This window comes from Ursus arctos, unplaced genomic scaffold (assembly GCF_023065955.2).
Source record: "Ursus arctos isolate Adak ecotype North America unplaced genomic scaffold, UrsArc2.0 scaffold_26, whole genome shotgun sequence".
In the NCBI taxonomy this organism is placed as follows: domain Eukaryota; kingdom Metazoa; phylum Chordata; class Mammalia; order Carnivora; family Ursidae; genus Ursus; species Ursus arctos.
In genome coordinates, this window is record NW_026622941.1 from 3,781,555 (window position 1) to 3,800,720 (window position 19,166).

General features: G+C 57.6%; 2 protein-coding genes across 13 annotated transcripts in view; one reads left to right on the forward strand and one right to left on the reverse strand.

The window, feature by feature from the left end:
- Positions 1 to 826: 826 nt before the first annotated feature.
- Positions 827 to 17,100, forward strand: WASHC1 (WASH complex subunit 1). Of its 3 annotated transcripts, none has more exons than XM_048216879.2 (11): positions 827 to 907; positions 3,922 to 4,075; positions 12,910 to 13,021; positions 13,224 to 13,370; positions 13,533 to 13,669; positions 13,909 to 14,044; positions 14,252 to 14,453; positions 14,544 to 14,708; positions 15,429 to 15,587; positions 16,429 to 16,497; positions 16,660 to 17,100. In XM_048216879.2, the coding sequence occupies exons 2-11, from the start codon at positions 3,927 to 3,929 to the stop codon at positions 16,797 to 16,799; spliced, it is 1,416 nt and encodes a 471-aa protein (XP_048072836.1). In that variant the 5' UTR covers positions 827 to 907; positions 3,922 to 3,926; the 3' UTR covers positions 16,800 to 17,100. The 3 variants fall into 3 exon arrangements, with proteins under 3 accessions (XP_048072836.1, XP_057159194.1, XP_057159193.1); XM_057303211.1 differs by lacking the exon at positions 827 to 907 and adding an exon at positions 2,649 to 3,834 and having other exon boundaries at positions 16,758 to 17,100; XM_057303210.1 differs by lacking the exon at positions 827 to 907 and adding an exon at positions 2,873 to 3,834.
- Positions 17,097 to 19,166, reverse strand: part of DDX11 (DEAD/H-box helicase 11) — a 34,505-nt gene continuing 32,435 nt past the window's right edge. For 9 of the 10 annotated variants that reach the window (XM_026502687.4, XM_048216876.2, XM_048216877.2 and 6 more), the window contains 4 exons: positions 18,940 to 19,024; positions 18,574 to 18,652; positions 18,261 to 18,415; positions 17,097 to 18,172 (listed from right to left, as the gene is read on the reverse strand). In XM_026502687.4, coding sequence (XP_026358472.3) covers positions 18,143 to 18,172; positions 18,261 to 18,415; positions 18,574 to 18,652; positions 18,940 to 19,024 — 349 coding nt within the window. In that variant the 3' untranslated portion in view covers positions 17,097 to 18,142. The remainder of the gene's footprint in view (positions 18,173 to 18,260; positions 18,416 to 18,573; positions 18,653 to 18,939; positions 19,025 to 19,166) is intronic. The other variant, XR_007189479.2, reaches the window with a different exon arrangement.

Genomic DNA, 19,166 nt, shown 5'->3' on the forward strand with positions numbered 1-19,166 from the left:
ATTTTATTCAGGACTTTGCAAGAGGGAAAGAGACCTCTGAAGCAGGGTACAGAAGCAGGGTCACTTGCAAATACGGCATGGACGAGTGGGGATTCATAGCCAAGGCGCAGGCGGGGGTGGGGGCGGTGGATGGAAAATCACTAAGAGGGTAGGTAATTCTTCGCTCAGCTGACCAACAGGATTCTTGCTGGGAGCAACCAGGGCGAAGGGCTAGCGGCGGGGGATCGTGGGGGATGAGGCACGTGGTCAGATATGGAGTGTGATCTGACGTAGAGGCTGGGGGATTCCGGCTAAAGCGACCTCGCGGGGTTCTCGCTACAAAGGGGCGATGCAGGTCGAAGCCCGGTTGGGCAGAAGATTCAGAGAAGCCCGAGTCCAATGCGGTCAGAGAAGCCGCAGAGAGAAACAGTCTGTACACATGAGCTCATCACACACACACCCCACCCCCCCACGCGGCATACCCACCACTTTACCTTCTGTCTGCCTACCCCAGACGCCAAGCCCGGGCAGTACGGCGCGCGCGGGCGGAGGGAGGGCGGTTCCGGGACCCGGCCGGGGTCGGGCGCCGGGGTGGCGCGGAGGGGCGGACGGGCGGAGGGGGCGGGCAGCGCGGGGCTGGGCCCGAGCGGAAGGCGGCGAGGGGACTGGGCGCCGGGAAGGGCGACGGCTCGGGGCGGCCCGGCGCCCGGCACTACGCGCGAGAGGGGCGGCGGGGAACGCGGGCGGCCGAGGGGCGGTTCCGCGCGGAGGCCCGCCACCGGCCGCCCAGAGCTCCGCCAGCCGGCCGAGCGCCCCGAGAGGCGGAGCGGCGGCGCGGCGCCGCCGGCGGCGCCAGGACCCGGCGGAGCGGGCGCGGCGGAAGCGCGGCGGCCGGAGCGGCGGGCGGCGGGCGGCGCGCGGCGCGCAGGTGAGGAGCGGGCGGGCCGGGGGAGGGCGCGGGGACCCCGGGGCCGCGCGGGGACGTGGAGGGGCTGGACGCGGAGGAGCGGCGGGGAGGGAGGGGCTCCGGGAGGCCGGGCTTGGCGGTGGAGGCCGGGCGGCGAGGCCCCGGAGCCGCGGCCGCCGTCCGCACAGGCCTGTGCCCGGGCTTCCATCCCACCCCGCCGCCCGGCGAGCCGCCCGCCCGGAAGCGGCGCCGGGCCCCTGCCCCCAGTCAGACGGGTCCCTCCCCGCTCGCCTGCACCCCGGGAGCCGCTCTTCCTCCGCGGCGTGAGGCCGGGGCGCGGGGAGGGCCCTGCCCGCCTACCCGCCGGACTCGGGGCCCCGGGCTGCAGCCCTCCCTTCCTGTCGCGGCCCGCCGGATCCCGTGACCCTCGCGTGCCTTTGCACCCCTGGGCCCTGGGCCCTGCAAGCCGTCTGAACTGAATCCTCGGACCCCGCTTCTGCAGCTCCCTTCCCTCCCCGGCCGCTCTCAGTTGACCTCTCACGGCTTTCACCGCGCTTGCTTCCTGACTGCCCACGGCATTGCTCTTAACCTGGGCTGTCCGGGGATGGTTTGCGGGAAGGATTCCATGCACTTCCCAGATTATAAACAGCACTGAGAGGCGGGTATGGTGTCTGTTCATTTTCTGGATAGGTCCGTGGTTTTACCAGGTTCTGTAAGGTAGGGGCATCAAATAGAAATAGGATGTGAGCCCCATGTTGTGATTTTACAAGTAAAAAGAAACAGGTGAAATCGATTTAGTAATAGATTTTCTTTAACCCTGTATATCTAAAATATGGTCATTGCAGCCTGTAATCAATATAAAAATTTTAATGGGATATTCTACATTGATTTTCCTACTAAGTCTTTGAAATTTGGTGTACGTTTTGCACTGACACTACGCCTCCACTCGGGTAGGCCACATGCAGCTAGAGGCTACGATATTGGGCAGCTGCGGCCTAAGGGCTTCAGAGCAAACTTCTTGCAGCGGTATGCAGTGTTTATCACTATCTGGCTGCTTTATTTTTTCCTGCTAATGACCCAGGGATACCTTATCACTCAAGACCACTTGCTGTTCCCTACACACCTTTGTTCAAGTCCTTCTACCTGGAATGCTCTCCCTGCAGTGCCCTTGCTGGGCCTGATAGGGAGCTGCCGTTTCTGCTGAGAGGCCTTGCTGACTCCCCTAACCTCTGGAGGGATCGATCACTCCTTCCTCACTGCTCCCCCCAGCACTGTATTGTGGCTAAATTAGAGCACTTATCATGTGGTGTCTGTTTTTGAGGCCAGCACAGTGTCCTATTCTTCTTTGTTGTGATCATGGCTGGCGGCTAATAGTTGATCCGTAGATGTCTGGAGACAGAATGAGTAAACCACTGACCAGCTGTACTCAGTCTCTTAATTCTTGAATGGACCTGCCCCTGCCTTGTTGAGGAGATTGGTCCCTCTACGCCCCCCTCCTGTGCAGTTACACACACACACAGTTGAGGTGACTTACAAGGAATGCATCTCAGTATGTGCACAGAAAGTATCTTCTACCTTTGACCCTCTCCTGAGCTTACCCATGGGAAGACTGAGGTACAGAATTAAGTCAGAGTGCCCAGCAAGTTTGCATCAGTATGAATATAAATGGGGGGGCTTCTTGAAAGGAGTGTGGTGGTCTCAGAGGGTTAGGTTCCTGGGTTAGGCATCAGCTGGCCCCGCTTTGGTCATCTGATAGGAGGGGGAGGAGTGGGGAGGTGAGGAGGAGCTCCCCGGCCCTGATGAGGATTCTAGGCAGCTTCGGGTCTGGGAAGCTGAGGATGTCACTGCCCTAGAAGAAGTTGGCGAGGAGATAGGTCCTTGGAGATCATGAGTCGTCCCCGTGGGGGTGGGTGGGAGGGATCAAGCCGGGCCAGGAGGAGGGGCTGGGGAAGCCAGCAGAGGGAGCAAAGGAGTACGCTCCAGCCTGGAGAAGATGGTGTGCTGCGTTGGGAAAAGCCACTTCTTAGAGAGGAGTGCCATTCTCGGTCTGCAGAGTGGGAAATGGGAAGAATCAGGAATCCAGAGAAGGCAAGTGACTTACCCAAAGTCACACCGTTCTTTAAGCCCCCATGAAGCCTCCTCAGGCCTCTGTGTCACACTAGGCCGCCCCAGCTTCAGCTCTGGAGCACTGGGGGGCCCTAACGTGGTGCCGAAGAGAACAGGCCTGTAGCACACTGCCAGGTCTGATGAATGTCTTCCTCACCGTCTTCTACCGAGGGGCTGTGATGAGGCCTATTTATAGGGCCCGGTGCCTTAATATTCTGCCTGGTACATCTCTTGCCAATCAAATCAGCGCCGTCTGCAGCGTGATTGCTGCTTTAGTGGCACCAGGGAGCAGAGCTAATTAAACCCAGTATAAATAGACTCTGCCCTCATCTTGCAATTGGAAGGAGTGTTTTTCCTCCTTGTCCCCCGCCCCCACATGCCCCCTCCTTCCTCCTGGCCCCCCTTAGCTGTAGCCTGGGGGAGCAGAGTCACCAGCCACTACCTATCCTGTCTCAGGAACAGGTCTTGAGTTCCTGGGGTCAAAGTGAAAAGAACCTAGGAGCTCGCATTTCCTGTGTTTTTCCAGACCTGGGGATCATTTGGCAGTTGACACAGACATTTCTCCCCCCGCCCTCCCCCATATCCATCCCTCTGCTTCCAGCCTCTTTTTAACTCCGCAGCCAGGGTTTCTTTCTTGCGTGTCCAGGCTTGGGAGGTTGAAATGAGACAGTGTATGGAAAGGGGGCCTAGCAGAGCACCTTCTCTGACCACTTCTCTTCAGTCTCTGTCGTCGCTGCCACTTTGCTTTCCTCCTTTACGCAGCCTGCATCAACACAGTACCAGCTCCTGGGAGCTCCTGGCCTCCCACCCAATGCTCTGTCCTCTACTCCCCGCCTGCACAGGTGGGGCCAGTGGCAGACAGTTGGGGTCGGGGGCTGGGCTCTCTTCTCACGGCACTTGGCCCCTCATGCTCTGGTTCCCACCCACAGGCACCATGACTCCCACGAGGAGCCAGCACTCGTTGGCGGGGCAGACCTATGCGGTGCCCCTCATCCAGCCAGACCTGCGGCGGGAGGAGGCCATCCAGCAGGCGGCGGATGCCCTGCAGTACCTGCAGAAGGTCTCTGGAGACATCTTTAGCAGGTAGGTGCTGCTACCCGCCCGCACCTGATTAGGGGCTGGGCAGTCGGCGTGCACCCTGCGGCCCTTCTGCTGCTTCTTGGTGATTCGGCTGGCTTCCCTGTGCTCACGGGGCCCAAGGTAGGAGCCCAGCTTCGAAGCTCTTCCTTGTAAGTGCTCGTAGGAGCTCACTGCCTCCTGTCCCACTTAGCGCCCCCCGGTTCCCTGTGGATGCACAGGCCCCAGAGGTGGTACTCCTCTCCCAACTCCTGCTCTTTCTCCCATCGGGGAGCCCGGGGAGGGTACCCAGGCCCTCACTCATTCCTGCATATCACTCGTATCCTGAATATTTATTCAACACTTGTGTGCAAGGCACCATGCTGCTCTCTTTAGTTACTTACAGCGAGGAGTAAGGTCATGTCCCTGTCCCAGCTAGAGAGTATACAGGTTTCCCCCACGATCCGAAACAAGTTCACGTTCTGCCACTTTGCTTTATGAGAGACCGACACTCGTACCTCATTCACTAACCGGAAGAAAGCCGAAGCGGATTCTCACTTTTATGAACTGAGCGTTACTTCTTCACTTTGCGTCGTTTCAGCTTCTGAGGTTTCGCAGGAACACTCTGCTGTGGAGAGTGGGGAAACCTGTGCTCTGGCAGGAGAGATGGACTCTAATTAACCAATGGTATAAGTAGTTCCTTAATTACAATTGTGATTAAGACCTGTTTATAGTCGTTTTGTAAAAACTGATAGTCGTGTAGCCTGAACCGTGTGCTACCGCTGATCTGAGTGTATCATCTCGTTTAACCCTCAGAACAACTTGATGAGGAGGGGCTGTTTTCTCCATTGTATAGATGAGGAAACTGAGGCACGGCTAGGAGATTTGCCCAAGTGGCAGAGCCAGGGCTCACACCCAGGTACTGTGGCTCCAGACTCTGGAATTACCCGTCTGTCTGTGAAGTTGCTACAGGAGTTGGTAACAGGAGGCCTGACTTGGTCTGTGGGGTGATTGGGGAAGGCATATGTGAGGAAAACATGTATGGGGAAATGAAGGGTGAGTCAGAGTTATTGTGAGGGGGTAGATCGAGAAGAAGAACATTCCAGAAAGAAAGGGCATGAGCTAAAGCCCTGAGGTAGAAAGGACCTGAATGGAAGCCAGTGTGGCCGGAGCAAGGAGTGGGGGGGGCTCACGAAGCTGGTGAGGTAGGCAGGGCCTGTGGGGTGATGACGGTTTTGAGTGGGAGTATTGCCAGTGCTTATCTGGGACAACCCTTGGGCCATAATGATTTTCACTCAGTGGTTATTTAACATGAGTTAATGGTGTTTTGCATACAGGTCGTTGTCTTTCTCTGACTGTAAGAAGCCTGAGATGGGGCTCAGACCTCCTTCCTGGGGCCCACCCGATGCCTTACACAGGGACCCTTTATCCCACCCCATGTGAAGTCATTGTCTGATTGAGGTCTCTCTCATGGTCCAAGTCACCCCCTTACCCTCCCCACCACGTGCCCCAGACCAGGAAGCCCCAGCTACCTCACCATGCAACCTCCACTTCACCACCGGGAAGGCGGTCTCCTCCCGGAAGCCTTCCCCAGTGGGGGCAGAAAATGGGTTCACTGTCTCCAGTTAGACTCAGTATAAACACCAGACCCTCCTACTCTTCAGCCTCTCACGTGCCCACCGACTCCCCTCTCTGCCCCAGGCCTATCCAGACTGTAAGTGTAAGCACGGAGCCGTGCCCCGGAGTGGTGAAGGGGGCTGGCACTGGAGCGGCCTGCCGGGACTCCAGTCCAGCTTCCCCAGTGGCACGCCAAGCCTCAGTGTTCCCATCTATAAAATGGTGTTAATAGTGCTACCTTCCTCGTAGGATTGTGCTGAAGATTAAATAAATTAAAACGTGTGAAGGAATCAAAGCACCTGGCAGCTAGTAAGCATTCAGGAAGCTCTCCGTCCTCTCACCCGCTGCTGTTGGCTCTGCCCCTCTGCTCCTGTGGTGGCCCTCCTGAACTTGCTATCAGTAGTTACGGAAAGCGCTGCGGGCCCTTTCTGGGCTTATATTTGTGCTAAATATGCCTAAGGAACACATTAGACAACACAGGCCTTAAAGAGCCATCAACCCCAGATGGTAGACACCCCATGCCCTGTGACTGACATGGAGGCGACGAACAATCCGTCAGAAACATTTGTTTTCTCACCAGGAATGTGATTGTATGCTTGCCTTTCTCTAAGGGGAGCACTGGAGTTTCAGTGTACCTTCCTCTCCCTTCCTGGTATTTGGCACCTGTAGACCGTTTCCTGTCCGCGTGCCCGGGGATGGAATGAGGAGAGGACAGGAAGTCTATCTCCTGGGAGAAAGTGGTGAGGGACGCCTCCCCCCCCCCCCCCCCCCCCCCCCCCGAGCAGCTAGGCTCGGTCCAGGGAGCTTAGGGTGCCTCTCAGGAACCCCGTGCCTGGTCACTCCCTCGACCTCCCACCATGTGCCAAACCTGCTGGACCCTGAGGGGTCCTGACGATGTGCGCAGCCTGGCCTGTCCTCAAGGATCTTAGAGTCTAGGGTGGGGAAAGCACCAAGTCTAGATGGATTCTTCATTGTGTAGCATGAACTGTGGAGGCTTCTAGGGATCTAGAGAAGAGACAATGAGTACGAATCGGAACTCCCCAAACCAGTTTAAGCAAACAGTAACCGATCAGTAGAGCAGGATGTAGGGTTGCAGGGCTTAACCGATGTCGTCAGAACCTGATTTTTCTTTGATTCCATCCCAGCTTGCTGCTTCTCCGTCGACCCCATTCCCAGAAAGGCCGCAGTGGGGCCGGAGCTCCTGCACTCACATTCAGGTCCAGCAGGAAAGAGGGCACCCTGTGTGTCAGCATCTCCTCGGAAGGCCCGCTGGCCCGGCTGCGTTCCCGTGTCTGTCCCAGAGCCCATCGCTGGGGCAGAGCGCATGACGCACTGGTGGGCTTGGACCCCGTGCATTACGTGCATTACTCCTGAACCCTGGTTTAGCCCCACCCGAAGTGCAGGGACTGGGCCTGTGGGAGCAGTGTGCTCCCCAGAGGAAATGAGGGCCTTGTTTGAGTAAGGAAGAAGTGGATGCAAGAGAGGAAACCCGCATGCCTACTACACATGGTCAGAGGAGGCCTCCTGCAGGAGAGGGGCATGAACCAGGCCATAGGAGGGATAGGCCGTGGTTAGGCAGGGGTAGGAATGTGGGCATGCCGGTCCTCTGGTGGGGTCTAGAAATGGATGCCAAAGGCTCAGAGGCTGGAGTGGGGAGCGTGGTGTATCCCAGGCTCCCCAGGGGAGGCTGGCCTGAACGGGGGCGGTTGTGCTGGGAGTGCAGACATTGCTGCTTGCCCTGTGCACACAGCTCCTGCCCTGTAGAACAGGGTGTGAAGAGTCAACTTTCCCTGTGTCTGCGGCCCTTGCTTCCCTCTCTGACGGCACGCCCTTGGGAGCTGGCCTCTCACTTCTTTCTGCGCTCAGCACTGCTGCGGGAATGGGCCAGGGCAGAGGGAGGGGGACGGAGGATGGTGGGGCAGGTGAACAGTTAGGATGAGTAACTTAGGGCCCATGGGGGCTTCCCCTAACAGGACAGGGCTTTGTGCTTGACTCGGGCCTTGTAGGGAGCCACGGGAGGTTCTGGAGCAGGGAAGGCTGAGCAGTGGCCAGGAGGGGAGGGAGGGGCTTTCAGGGACGCACTGAGAACTGTTGCTGCAGTCAAGGCACCGAAGGGGTGAGGCTGCAGTCCAGGGGAGCTGCAGCAGGGAAGGCTGGATAAGGGACATTGCAAAGGGAATAATGACAGGACATGATGACAGCTTGGGAACAGGATGAAGAAAAGGGAGGGGTGGGGTAGTGGGGGTGGGGCGTGCCCAGACCCAGTCTTCTTCGCCTGCTCCTCCCACCCCCCATCCTGCAGCAGTCCACACACCCGTGGGCTTTTCATTTCTCATGGGCTTTTGTAGTGGGGAAGTGACCCCGGCTTGGAATCTTCCCCCTCAAACTTACTCCACCTGCTTGAAAACCTCTTGTAAAGAAGAGACAGGTGGGTATCTGTCTCTCTTCCCCACCACTCCCCGTTTCAGGCCCAGGCCCCTCAGCCCAGGGGCGCCTGTGCCCAGTGCCGCAGGTAGGTGAGCTCATGGAAAATTAGCATTCCGAGCCTGCCTCCTTCCTCCTGCTCTGCCGCAGCGGGGGCCTATGGAGCCTGAAGAGAATGACAAGTGCCTCTCAGGCTCTCTTGGCCTGTGTCTCTCCCTGCCTCACCTGGGAGAAGCCAGGCCCCAAAATAGCCGCCCAGAGATGTCACCTGCTTCCCATGACTTAGAGGACGTGGCAGAGGGGGTTGAGGGGCGGAGGGAAGAGGAGCTGGACAGCTTCCGTGTGTTGAAGTTGGGGTGCTGTCACTTGCCTTCCCCGACAGCCCTTCAGCCCTTGTGTAGCTGGGAAGCCGCAGCCTGGGGAAGGAGTCCTTTTCTTTGCAAAGCTTTCCCCCTTCCTCTCCTTTGTCTTTCCAACCCCTCCTTCCTCCCTTCTTTTCCTCATTTTCCTCCCTCCCCTTCCTCCTTTCGCATCTTCTCCCCTCTGCCTCACTTCGCCCCCCCTCGGTCCCCATCGGCACCTGGTGACTCCCGAGGTTAGGAAGCGCTCAGTCAGCCGCCTGCATAATTAGCACGTCATTCCTAATCATGCGGGGCCGGGGTGGGGGGGGTGGGGGGGGGGAGCGGAGCGGAGGAGGGAACACAAGAGCAGGTCCAGGGTCCGCAGTGCCTAGGGATAGGACAGGCGAGGGGAGGAGAAGCTGGCGCTCCCTCCTCCCCAGCAGGCTCTGTGGGCAGGTGGGAAGTCGTGAGGGTGTGCTGATGCAGGGGGGCTGTGAGGGAGTGGGGGGGTCAGCATGGGAGGTGGGGCACCGGGAACCCAAGCACTGTCCCGGCCACGCTGTCCCCTCCCTCTCCCACGCCAGGAGGGCAGTGGTCCCTGTGGTGCTTCGGTGAGTGCCTCCCCACAGCAGCCAGAGGAGCCAGTTCCCGTTGCCCTGCCCTCTGCCTCCATGGCATTCCCTGTGAAGTGCCCGTTTCCTCGGCCTGGACCGTCCTCCTCCCCGATGTCTGCTCAGCACTGCCTCTTCTTGCTTTCCTCTGAGCGCCTGGAGCCCCTCATCCCTCCTAACGTCGTGGGTGGTAATAGCACCGAGGATATATCAGCTAGTACGGGAACCCTGGGCCTATGGTTGCTCATTTTAACCTTTACAGTAGTTCCACGGCATAGAAGTCACCGTCCCTGTTCTGCAGCTGAAGAAGCCCGAGGCATAGGCCAGTTCCGTGACTTGCCAAGGTCGCACTGCTGCTAAGCAGATGTTAAACCCAGGTTTGTGGGGCATACTAGTCACTTCTCTCCCTGGGAGCTGTGTGCTCCCTGATTCATCTCCAGCCCGAGCTCTGAGCAGACTGACTGAGCCAGCTCCATTCCTGACGCCCACACAGACAGCCCTGGGGTCTGGGCAGACGTGTTTTGGGGACTTGGCTTCAGTGATAAGCTTGGAAACTGACCTGCCTTGAAGCAGACCACCAAGCCAGGGGGTGTAGATTAGGAAGGGCAAACAAATCACCTTCTTGCCACGATTCCCCCACCCTCGTGGAGGACACTGCTAATTGGTTGCGGAGCTCCGTCCCAACGGCTCACCCGTGCTCTGCGCTCTCAGCACCTTGGCTCCAACTGTGAGGGATGAGACATGGATGGGGGCTTTGTCAACAAGCAGGCCATTACTTAGACCGGTAGGCTCTTGGATGCGAAAAAGAACCCTGGAAATCCTGTCTTCTTTCCTCTGCCCCCCTTGGAATACTCCCTTGGAGTATTGCTGACAGGTGCTCATCCCGCCCGAATCTGATTTGCAAAGCTCTCCCAGGAAGAATGTTTACTAGAAAGTTCTCCTTGTGCAGAACCGAGATCTGCTTCCTTGTAACTCCATGCACTGGTCCTCTTGCAGCCTCTGGGGCAACAGGATAAGTGCAGTCCCTTTTCCACCCGACAGCACTTGTGATAGTTTCGACATGAGGGAATCACCATAATCTAAGTCACCTCTCCTGTAGCCAGAACACCCTTCAGTCATCTTTGTAGAACGTGAGTAGCTCACTCCTCGCCGTCCTCATCACGCTCCTTTGGACGGTCTTTAACTTGTCACTTTTCCTTCAGCCAGTATTTGTTCCATGTCAGGCACAGTCCCAGGTGCTGGAGACACAGCAGTGAATAAGACAGACCCTAGAGTTGGTCTAGTAGGAATTCACAGTCCTCTTAAAATGTGGATCCGGTTTAAAGGGGACACAGCTGTGGAGCGGTTGGTACCCAGCACAGATTAGCTCATTAATCTGGGGTCTGTTTTCTCTCTAGTGCCCCCAAGAGAGTGGATGTCCCCTGTTTACTGAAAGAAGGGAGGAGGGACAAGGAGCTCTGTGCCCCAAGATCCCATTTCCTTCTTAAGCTGCTTAACACACTTTTAGCTCATACTGAGCTCTAGTTAACCAAAACCTCAGGCCTTGCTGCTAACCTTCCATCTTCTGCGTTCGTGCACCGGACTTCATCCCTTATCAGTGTCATCTTGTTGACTGCAGTCCATCCTTCTGGCCTCTCAAGATTATTTGAGTCTTGATTCCCCAGCCAGGCCGTTTTGACTCTCCTCCATTTGATATCCTGTTTACGAACCCAGCATTGCACAGGCTGGACGGGGCCCTGCCAGAGACCCTTGTGCGAGGCCAAAATCAGTCCATTCTTCAGCTCTGATTTTCCCTAGATGTGCTCTTCTCCAACCCCCATAGCTCCACCTTGTCCACGGGATTTTGTGAGAAGCCGTCAGAATCCTTGCTGACTCAAGATGCACTGTGTTTAAGGTTTTCCCCTGATGCACCGGTCTAATAACCCTGTCAAAAAAAGAAATGCTGTGAATTTAGAACAATGCTGGCCTCTGGGATCTGCCTCTTTCTCTTCGAAGTGCTTACAGACCCTCGATTTAATAATCCATTCTGGAACTTTGCAAGGGTTTATGGTTAAGCTTTACGTTTGCAACTTAAGAGAAATCAGCCCTTCTTGATGGAAGAAGCAGAACAGAATAGCCTTTGTCCCTCCCCAGTTCTGTTCCTCCCACTCTCCACGTTGACTTCAAGCCGAGCGGTCACATAAGCACTGAGGTGGCGTCAGCACCCAGGGGCAGGACGTGGCCGGGCTGGGAGCTGAAGGCAGTGGCTTGTGCGTGAGCACCCTTCTCAGCGGATGCAAACCTTTCTTCCTGCTCTTCTGGCGCAAGTCTGGTTGTTCTGTGTTCTCTCACTGGGAGGAAACTCTGCCCTCTATTGTCTGTCTCCTTTGCCGCCCAGTCAGACCAGTCTGTCAAGGAAGACTGAGCTGCTTTGGGTACCTGCTTGTCTCCCAGCCCCCTGCCTCACTAAGTCCCCTGCACAGAAGCAGCTAGGGTAAGCAGGGAGACTGCAGGGAACCGAGACCCCTGGGTTGTGAAATTGGCTGATCTGGTGGGTTCTCTGGGGGACCAAAATCCTCTAGAGTTGGCGGGGTTTGATTTAGGAAGATTGGTCTGGAAAGCCTTGACTGTTCAACCTTTCAAGAAATCCTTGCGTTCCCTGGGTACATCGTCTCTGACCCCAGAGACAGTGGGGCCCCCTGCCATCCACCGCGGCCTCTGCCCTTTCCCTGTAAACTTGCAGTTGCGGGTCTGCCTCTTTCTCACTTGTATGCTCCCTCCTGGGCGGTGAGTGCCGACACGCAGCCTGAGTGCGAAGAGGGGGGTCACGGGCAGGGGCTGGTGTTCCTGCCGGCAGGGGAGCAGTCAGGAAGGTACCTGGCACCTGTTCAGCCAGTCAGCTCTGCAGTGCAGAGAACCTTGCCGTTGCTCCATAGTGTGGGACAGCGGGAGCGAGGCTCCTGTGCGTTACGTTTAGGGCATGTGGGTGTTAGTCATTCAGGGAGCCTCTCCAGCTGCCAACACTGGGAAAACAGCAGGGAACAAACCTGAGCCCCTACCCCTTGGAGCACAGATAAGCAATAGATGCATGTCAAGTGGCTCTGTGTAAAAGGGGGGTTGGAAAGTGACAGGTGCACGTCTAGAGTCGGTGGTCAGGACGGCTTCAGGGAGAAGCGTGCTTGGTGAAGCAGAGAAGCCAGCCCCGTGGGTATCTACAGGGATGGCACCCCGTCTGAGGCAGAGGCCACGCAATACTACATCTGGCACGTTCAGGGACTAGCAGGGCACTGGTGTCACTGGAGCCCACTGCACTGGGAAGGGTGGGTGGAAACCTCAGAGCGAGCACTCTGACCACAACCATGAGAACCATGGAGTGGACTTTGCATTTGCCCACGTGAGCTGTTTTTTATGTGTCAGGGCAGTTCCCTGTGAATGGGTCTGGGAATTGATTTAGACCCAGCTTTGCCCAACCCTTATCCTTGGGAGCGCTAGTCTCATCTGGAAATAGGCGATTATGTACAGGAGTCCTGACAATTTTCTCTCTGCTTGCCCCTGCTTGAGGCTGTAAACTCCTGGAGGCGGGGGCCCTGACCCTGACAGATGGCACGTCCAAACACACCTTGGGGCCAGGGCGATTGCCTGTTCCTACCCAGAGCTCCAAGAACTCGGTAGAGTTCATTTCTAGACCGTTCAGATAGAGATCTGTGCAGAGGTCACCTGGACAGTTCAAGGTCAGCCGTGACAAGCAAGTAACGCTGTATTTTAAGGGCGCTTGCCGAAGCCCTTGGCTTTGTAAGTTTACAGATAGAAGCAGGGGTGCAGGAGACTGCAGGGACTTGGGGAGCAGCCCTCAGCTCGTGTTTTGTTTTGTTTTATTTTCCCATGGCAGGATCTCTCAGCGAGTAGAGCTCAGCCGGAGGCAGCTGCAGGCCATTGGAGAGAGGGTCTCCTTGGCCCAGGCCAAGATTGAGAAGATCAAGGGCAGCAAGAAGGCCATCAAGGTAGACCATGTAGCCCTGAGTCCACATGGCTGGCAGGCAGTCCCAGAAATCCCATCCCTCCTATCTCGCCATGCTCCTGATGTTGCCCAGGTCCCTGCCTGCCTTGCCCAGCCACACCTCAAGCTTTCCTTCTGCTCACATCCCCCCGTCCGCCCCACTGCACCCCAGACTCTGGAGCATCTCGGACTCCCTGTGTTCACAGGTGTTCTCCAGTGCCAAGTACCCAGCTCCAGAGCGCCTGCAGGAGTACGGTTCCATCTTTATGGGAGCCCAGGACCCCGGCCTGCAGAGACGCCCCCGCCACAGGATCCAGAGCAAGCACCGCCCCCTGGATGAGTGGGCCCTGCAGGTCTGATGGGGTCACACACTCATGGGGTGACCGGAGGCGGCCCCGGGTGTCGGGAGGAACTGAGGGTCCTGTTCCCTAAGTGGACTTGGACTGCAATGGGTGCTCACTTTGGCCTGGCACGGCAGCCCACCATGCTTGCGTTACCACCCCTGCGCCTGCCAGGAGAAGCTGAAATACTTCCCCGTGTGTGTGAACACCAAGCCAGAGCCTGAGGATGAGGCCGAGGAGGGGCTCGGGGGCCTTCCCAGCAACATCAGCTCCGTCAGCTCCTTGCTGCTGTTCAACACCACTGAGAACCTGTAAGGCACACGGCGGGGCCCTGGGAGGGTGGCTGGGTGGCTGGGTGGCCTGGCCTGGCTTCGTGGGGGCAGAAGCCTGCAGGCTGGGGAACCCGGAGCCGAGCAGTGTGACTGACTTTGTAAGGCCTCGGAGTCCACAGGACAGACTAACCGTGGCCCCGATGGAGTAGGAAAGCCGGGTGAGGACCATGGGCCTTGAGCAGGTGGTGGACTGCCCAACATCCACCCCACCTCTGTAGGTACAAGAAGTATGTCTTCCTGGACCCCCTGGCTGGTGCTGTTACAAAGACCCACGTGATGCTGGGGGCAGAGACTGAGGAGAAGCTGTTCGATGCCCCTTTGTCCATCAGCAAGAGGGAGCAGCTGGAGCAACAGGTAGAGCCGGTGATGCCTTGGCTTGGGGAGGGGGGGAGGCAGTGGACAAGAAAGTGGGCCCTGCCAGCGAGGTGAGGGGTCCATCGAGCCCCTACTCCCACCCTGCTGTACACGGGTATGCACGAGGCCCTGCTGACTGCCCCAAGGTCAAACTGCAGGGCCCAAGCCTCCTTCAGCCCCCACTCGGGCTGCCACCTAATCTTACAGGTTCCAGAGAACTACTTCTATGTGCCTGACCTGGGCCAAGTGCCTGAGATTGACGTGCCATCCTACCTGCCCGACCTGCCAGGCATCGCCGATGACCTCATGTACAGTGCTGACCTGGGCCCTGGCATTGCCCCCTCTGCCCCTGGCACCATTCCAGAGCTGCCCACCTTCCACACAGAGGTGGCCGAGACTTTCAAGCCGGGTGAGCTGAGAACAGGAGTTGGGCAACAACTCCCTTACTTGGCCCCTTGCATTCCTAGGCACCTCACACTTTCCCACACTTCTGTTTCAGACCCAGAAGATGGGGTGCTAACAGCACCCCCACCACCGCCGCCACCGCCCCCGCCTCCCCCAGCTCCGGCTGTGCTGGTCAGTGCTCCCCCACCCCCACCCCAGCCCATGGCCTCCCCAGGCCAAGGTGCCAGGGAGGACAGCAGTGGCGGCGTGTCTCCTTTAGGTAAAAGCACCAGGGTGTGGGGGGGTGGTCAGAGGCAAGGGGGCGTGTGCTCTTTGAGGGTGCCTCTAATTTCTGGATCCCTGGAGGGTTTCCCATAGGTTTATGCGACCATAAATTCTAGACTTTCAGAAGAGTCCTAATTTCAAGGTCTTGTTCCACTGGGTTCATGAAATCGTGGTTTTCAAACTGTGTCTGTAGTCCCCCCGGAATTCTCATCTCCAGGGCAGAGGGAGCCTGGACATGGACAGGAGGAGCTGTGGTCCCCCATTCCCACTTACACCAGTGGGAAAAGGGCGGCTACTGAAAATATAGAAAGCTTCAGCAACAAAATATCCACATCCTTAAGTTGCAGGATTTCCATTTTAGCAGGACTTCTCCCGTGTTGACTCATGTGTCAACTTCAGACACTGTCCACACAGCAGTAGATTCCCACGGGCCACCTCTGCAGTGGCCTGTAAAGCAGGTGGTGTTGGAGAGGGACCAGGGATGCCTGGACATAGGACTTGCTGAGCTCAGGCAGACACGGGCAGCATCTGGGCTGCGGACGGTCTCCCAGGGCTCGGCTTCACCCACAGGCTTCCTTTTGCAAGAGGAAGAGCCCGTTCTCACAGCCAGACTTGAGGGAAAGCCTCTGGACCCCCAGAACCTTGGGCTGGGCAAGGCTGTCCCTCAGGCTGGCCTGCCTGAGAAGCCCTCTTCCTCACACCCTGCCCCTCCCAGCTACAGTCCAGGGAGCTCCCAAGGAAGTGGTGGACCCCTCTAGTGGCCGGGCCACTCTGCTGGAGTCCATCCGCCAGGCTGGGGGCATCGGCAAGGCCAAGCTCCGCAGCGTCAAGGAGCGCAAGCTGGAGAAGAAGAAACAGAAGGAGCAGGAGCAAGGTGAGGGGGCCCTTGGCCCACTCCGGTAGAAGGGTTCTGAGAGAAGGGCCACCTTCTCTTGTAGCCACCACCAGACCCCAGGGAGCACTCTGCCCATCCCAAAGGCCAGAGGGGCAGCACCCACCCACCTGCCCCATACTTTCCCCAGGCTGTCCGTGGGAAGTTGCCGTCCCTAACATTCCCACCCTTCCTGCTTGCGCTGTGGTTCCTTCCTGGTTTTGTAGCCTGCTTAGAACCTTCCTCTCTAAGCTAAGAGGAAGACAGAGCCTCATGCAGCTCAAACTGTGACAACAGAGAATCTTCTTAGATTCTGCCAGGAGCTGTCCCAGGACATGGCTGGGGACCCGAGCTGCTGCAGAGACTGCAAACCTGGACAGTTAGCTCAGTCCTGCTTCTCCAAGCCTCTCGAGGCTGCAGGTTCTGCGTGCTGTGCGTCCTAAATGCAGCACAAACAGCACACCTGGGCCCAAAGCCGCAATGCTCTGGAGTCCCGGGGTTGAGCTCCAGCTAGGTTTCTTGAGCTTTGCGCTGTGACCTCGGGCAAACTGCCCAGCCTCTCTGGGCCAGTTTCCTCATCCATACAATGGGGCCCCCCCTCCTCCCTCCTGCTTTGTCTCACAGGGCGGCTATGTTAGACAGTTTATTAGTGCTCAGTACTGGCTCCACTGACAGCCTGCAGCTCTGAGACCTGGCGGTGATGTGGTGGCTGTGGGAGGGGCCAGCAGGTCTGGATAGGGAGCAAGAAGAGAAATAGGACCAAACCCTGAGGACGTCACCTCAGAGGCAGATTTTGTCCTTGGTCCCCTCATCCTTCCTGACCCATGGCTTTTTCCTGCTACAGTGAGAGCCACAAGCCAAGGTGGAGACTTGATGTCGGATCTCTTTAACAAGCTGGTCATGAGGCGTAAAGGTAGGAAGCAGAGCCTGGCTGCCTTCCCTGGGCTAGAAGTCTCAGTGTGCAGGATAGAAAATATCCTGTCCTGCTTTGTTCCTCCTGTTTTTAAGTCTCTAGGGGCTGGGTGAACTGGTACCCCAAACCAACCCCCTTCACCCTCCACCTCTGCCCTCCCAGGTATCTCTGGGAAAGGACCTGCAACGGGGGCCAGCGAGGGGCCAGGAGGAGCCTTTGCCCGAATGTCAGACTCCATCCCGCCTCTGCCTCCTCCACAGCAGCCACCTGGAGAGGAGGATGAGGACGACTGGGAATCCTAGGGGCTCAGCCACTCCTTCCCCACCAAAACCCAGATTTACTTATTGCCCTCACATGGACACGACTGGGATAAGCGGCCTGGCCTGCGGGTCTCTCGGCCCCTGCTGCCTGTGGAAGAACGGGCATCGTGGAGGACTGTCCCAGGCCTGTGTCTGGACCTTCTTCAAGGAGCACGGTGGCCAGCTTCTGAGGCCAAATGGCTGGGAGGGGGGAGCCCTTGCTCTGCCTGAGCTCTCCTCCAGCTACAGACTGAAATAAACACATGAATCAATAAAGCAGTATCATGCAAGAACCGAGCGTAAACCAACAGTGCACTTTTAATTAAGGAACCCTAGCTGTGCAGAAGGCAAGCATCTCCTCCAAGCCAGCACCTGTCCTCCCGCTCCCCCTTGGCTCAAGCAGTGGGGGCAGAGCACTGGGTGGACCATGGCCCCTTCCTCCGGGTCAGGGAGAGCACAGAGATGCAGTCAGCAGGGGCGGCTGTTGCAGATGGAGGGAGGGAGATTTTCACACAGGGAAAACTGTCTCCCTGACAGACACGGGGTCTCTAAAAATAGTCCTGCTGGGAGCCTAATGGCCCTTGGCATAATTGCTGAAGTCAGGGGAGGAGATGTCTTGGAGTTTGCTCAAGTGGCTGAGTGGGAAGGAGGTGCCACTGACTTGGAGGACATGGAGCCAGGCCAAGGGAGCAGGAAATGCTATGGAACAAGTTAGGGGCCAGCACTGTGGTTGGGGGAGAGAGACCAGCAGGTCGGGGAGCCAGCACATGGCTCTCTTCCCAGTTCTTAACACAGAGAAAGAAGGTAGCGCTGAGGTGGTCAGAGGCCCCTGGGCAGGAGCCCTGTGGACACCAGGGAGCTGGGAGCTGGAAATAGGGAACGTCCTTAGTTTTGAAGAGAAGGTGGCGGTTTAGAACAGCAAACTGTGGCCAGAAAGGGGAAAGGTTGGAGGGCATGTTCCGCCTCACCTCTGAGAGAGTGGACACAGAGACGGAAAGGCAGAGATGCTGGGGTGGAAGACTGGCCGGGAGGCAGGGCAGGGAGCTGAACTCTGGGCCACGCTGAAGGGGCAAACAGATTCAATTTCAGGGAGGGGAACTGCCCTGGGATGGGTCCCAGGATGGCCAGGACCCACGATTTCTTCAGGATCAACCTGATGTTCTCCTACTGGCTTGTCCACCTATACCTGGTCCTGGCAGCCCACTGATTCCAAAAAGGGGCTGGTCTGGTCTCCAGCTGGGTTTCACCGTCTCAGGCTGGATCCCCGCAGAGCAGGCCTGAGACAAACATTTCAAGTGGGCAGCGTGAAGGAAGAGCCTGGCACCCAGCCAGTGGTGCGCCAGCCATCAGGAAAGGACAGACTTCTCACGATGGAACTGGGGAGACAGGGCAAAGCAATGAGGCACGAGATCTCGGCGGTGGGGCGGGGGGAGCTCTCAGAGGGGAGGGAAAGGCAGGACTGACCTTCCTCATAGCAGCAAAGGCAAGACCAAAGGTGGCTTTGACCTCCACACGGTCTCGGATCCAGGCTGGCAGCTTTCCCAGGATAGATGGGCGGGCATACCGCTGATCCAGAAGCACTATGCTGGCAAAATCCTTCTGGTGCCTAATGGCCCTGCCTAGGTGGGGACAGAGGTTGGGGCTCTTAGTTAAACCAGCCTCCCCCACAGTCCATTTCTATCATGTTCCCTCCTTCCTCAGAGAAGGAAAACCCCTCCTTCTTGTCACCTCCTTCTCCCACCATGCATCCCAAGAGCCAGAACAGTCCCAGGCCTACCTATAGATTGGTTGACAGCCTTCATACACAGATTCTCCACCAAAGCCTTCCCTGGTGGCGGCTGACCGGGGCCTCTGGGCTGGGGAGGGCAGAGGAGAGCAGCTGTCAGCATTTTCTTGCCCCTCCCCGCTTAGCGTTCTAGAAAATGATACTGCTCAACATGGGAGCAAAAGTAGCAGGCGTCCTGGGCACAACACCAGCAGGCTCCAGAGGTAAGCGGTGCGTCCCCTGGAGTGGACGGGAAACACTGGCAGGCATCAGTGGGCAGTGGGGAAGTCACAGCAGTGCGGCCCTGGTATCGCAGCCTGAGGTAGCATCTTCTCCCCAGCCATCTCCTCCCACCCTCTGGACACTGGAGGTACTCACTAGGGTCTGATCCAGGTAGGCCATCTTCTCTTGTAGCTCTGGAGACTTGATGTTGGGGTAGGGCATGCCTACCATAACCACACACCTAGGGCAGAGGAAACATGAGCCCATGGCATGGGGGCAGTCAAGCCCCCGACGCGTTTGCCAGGGCCAGGATGAAGGACTCAGTCCTCACCCTCACGTCAACTGCTACATCCAGCGCTCCTTCAGCCCCCTCAAGTTGTGCT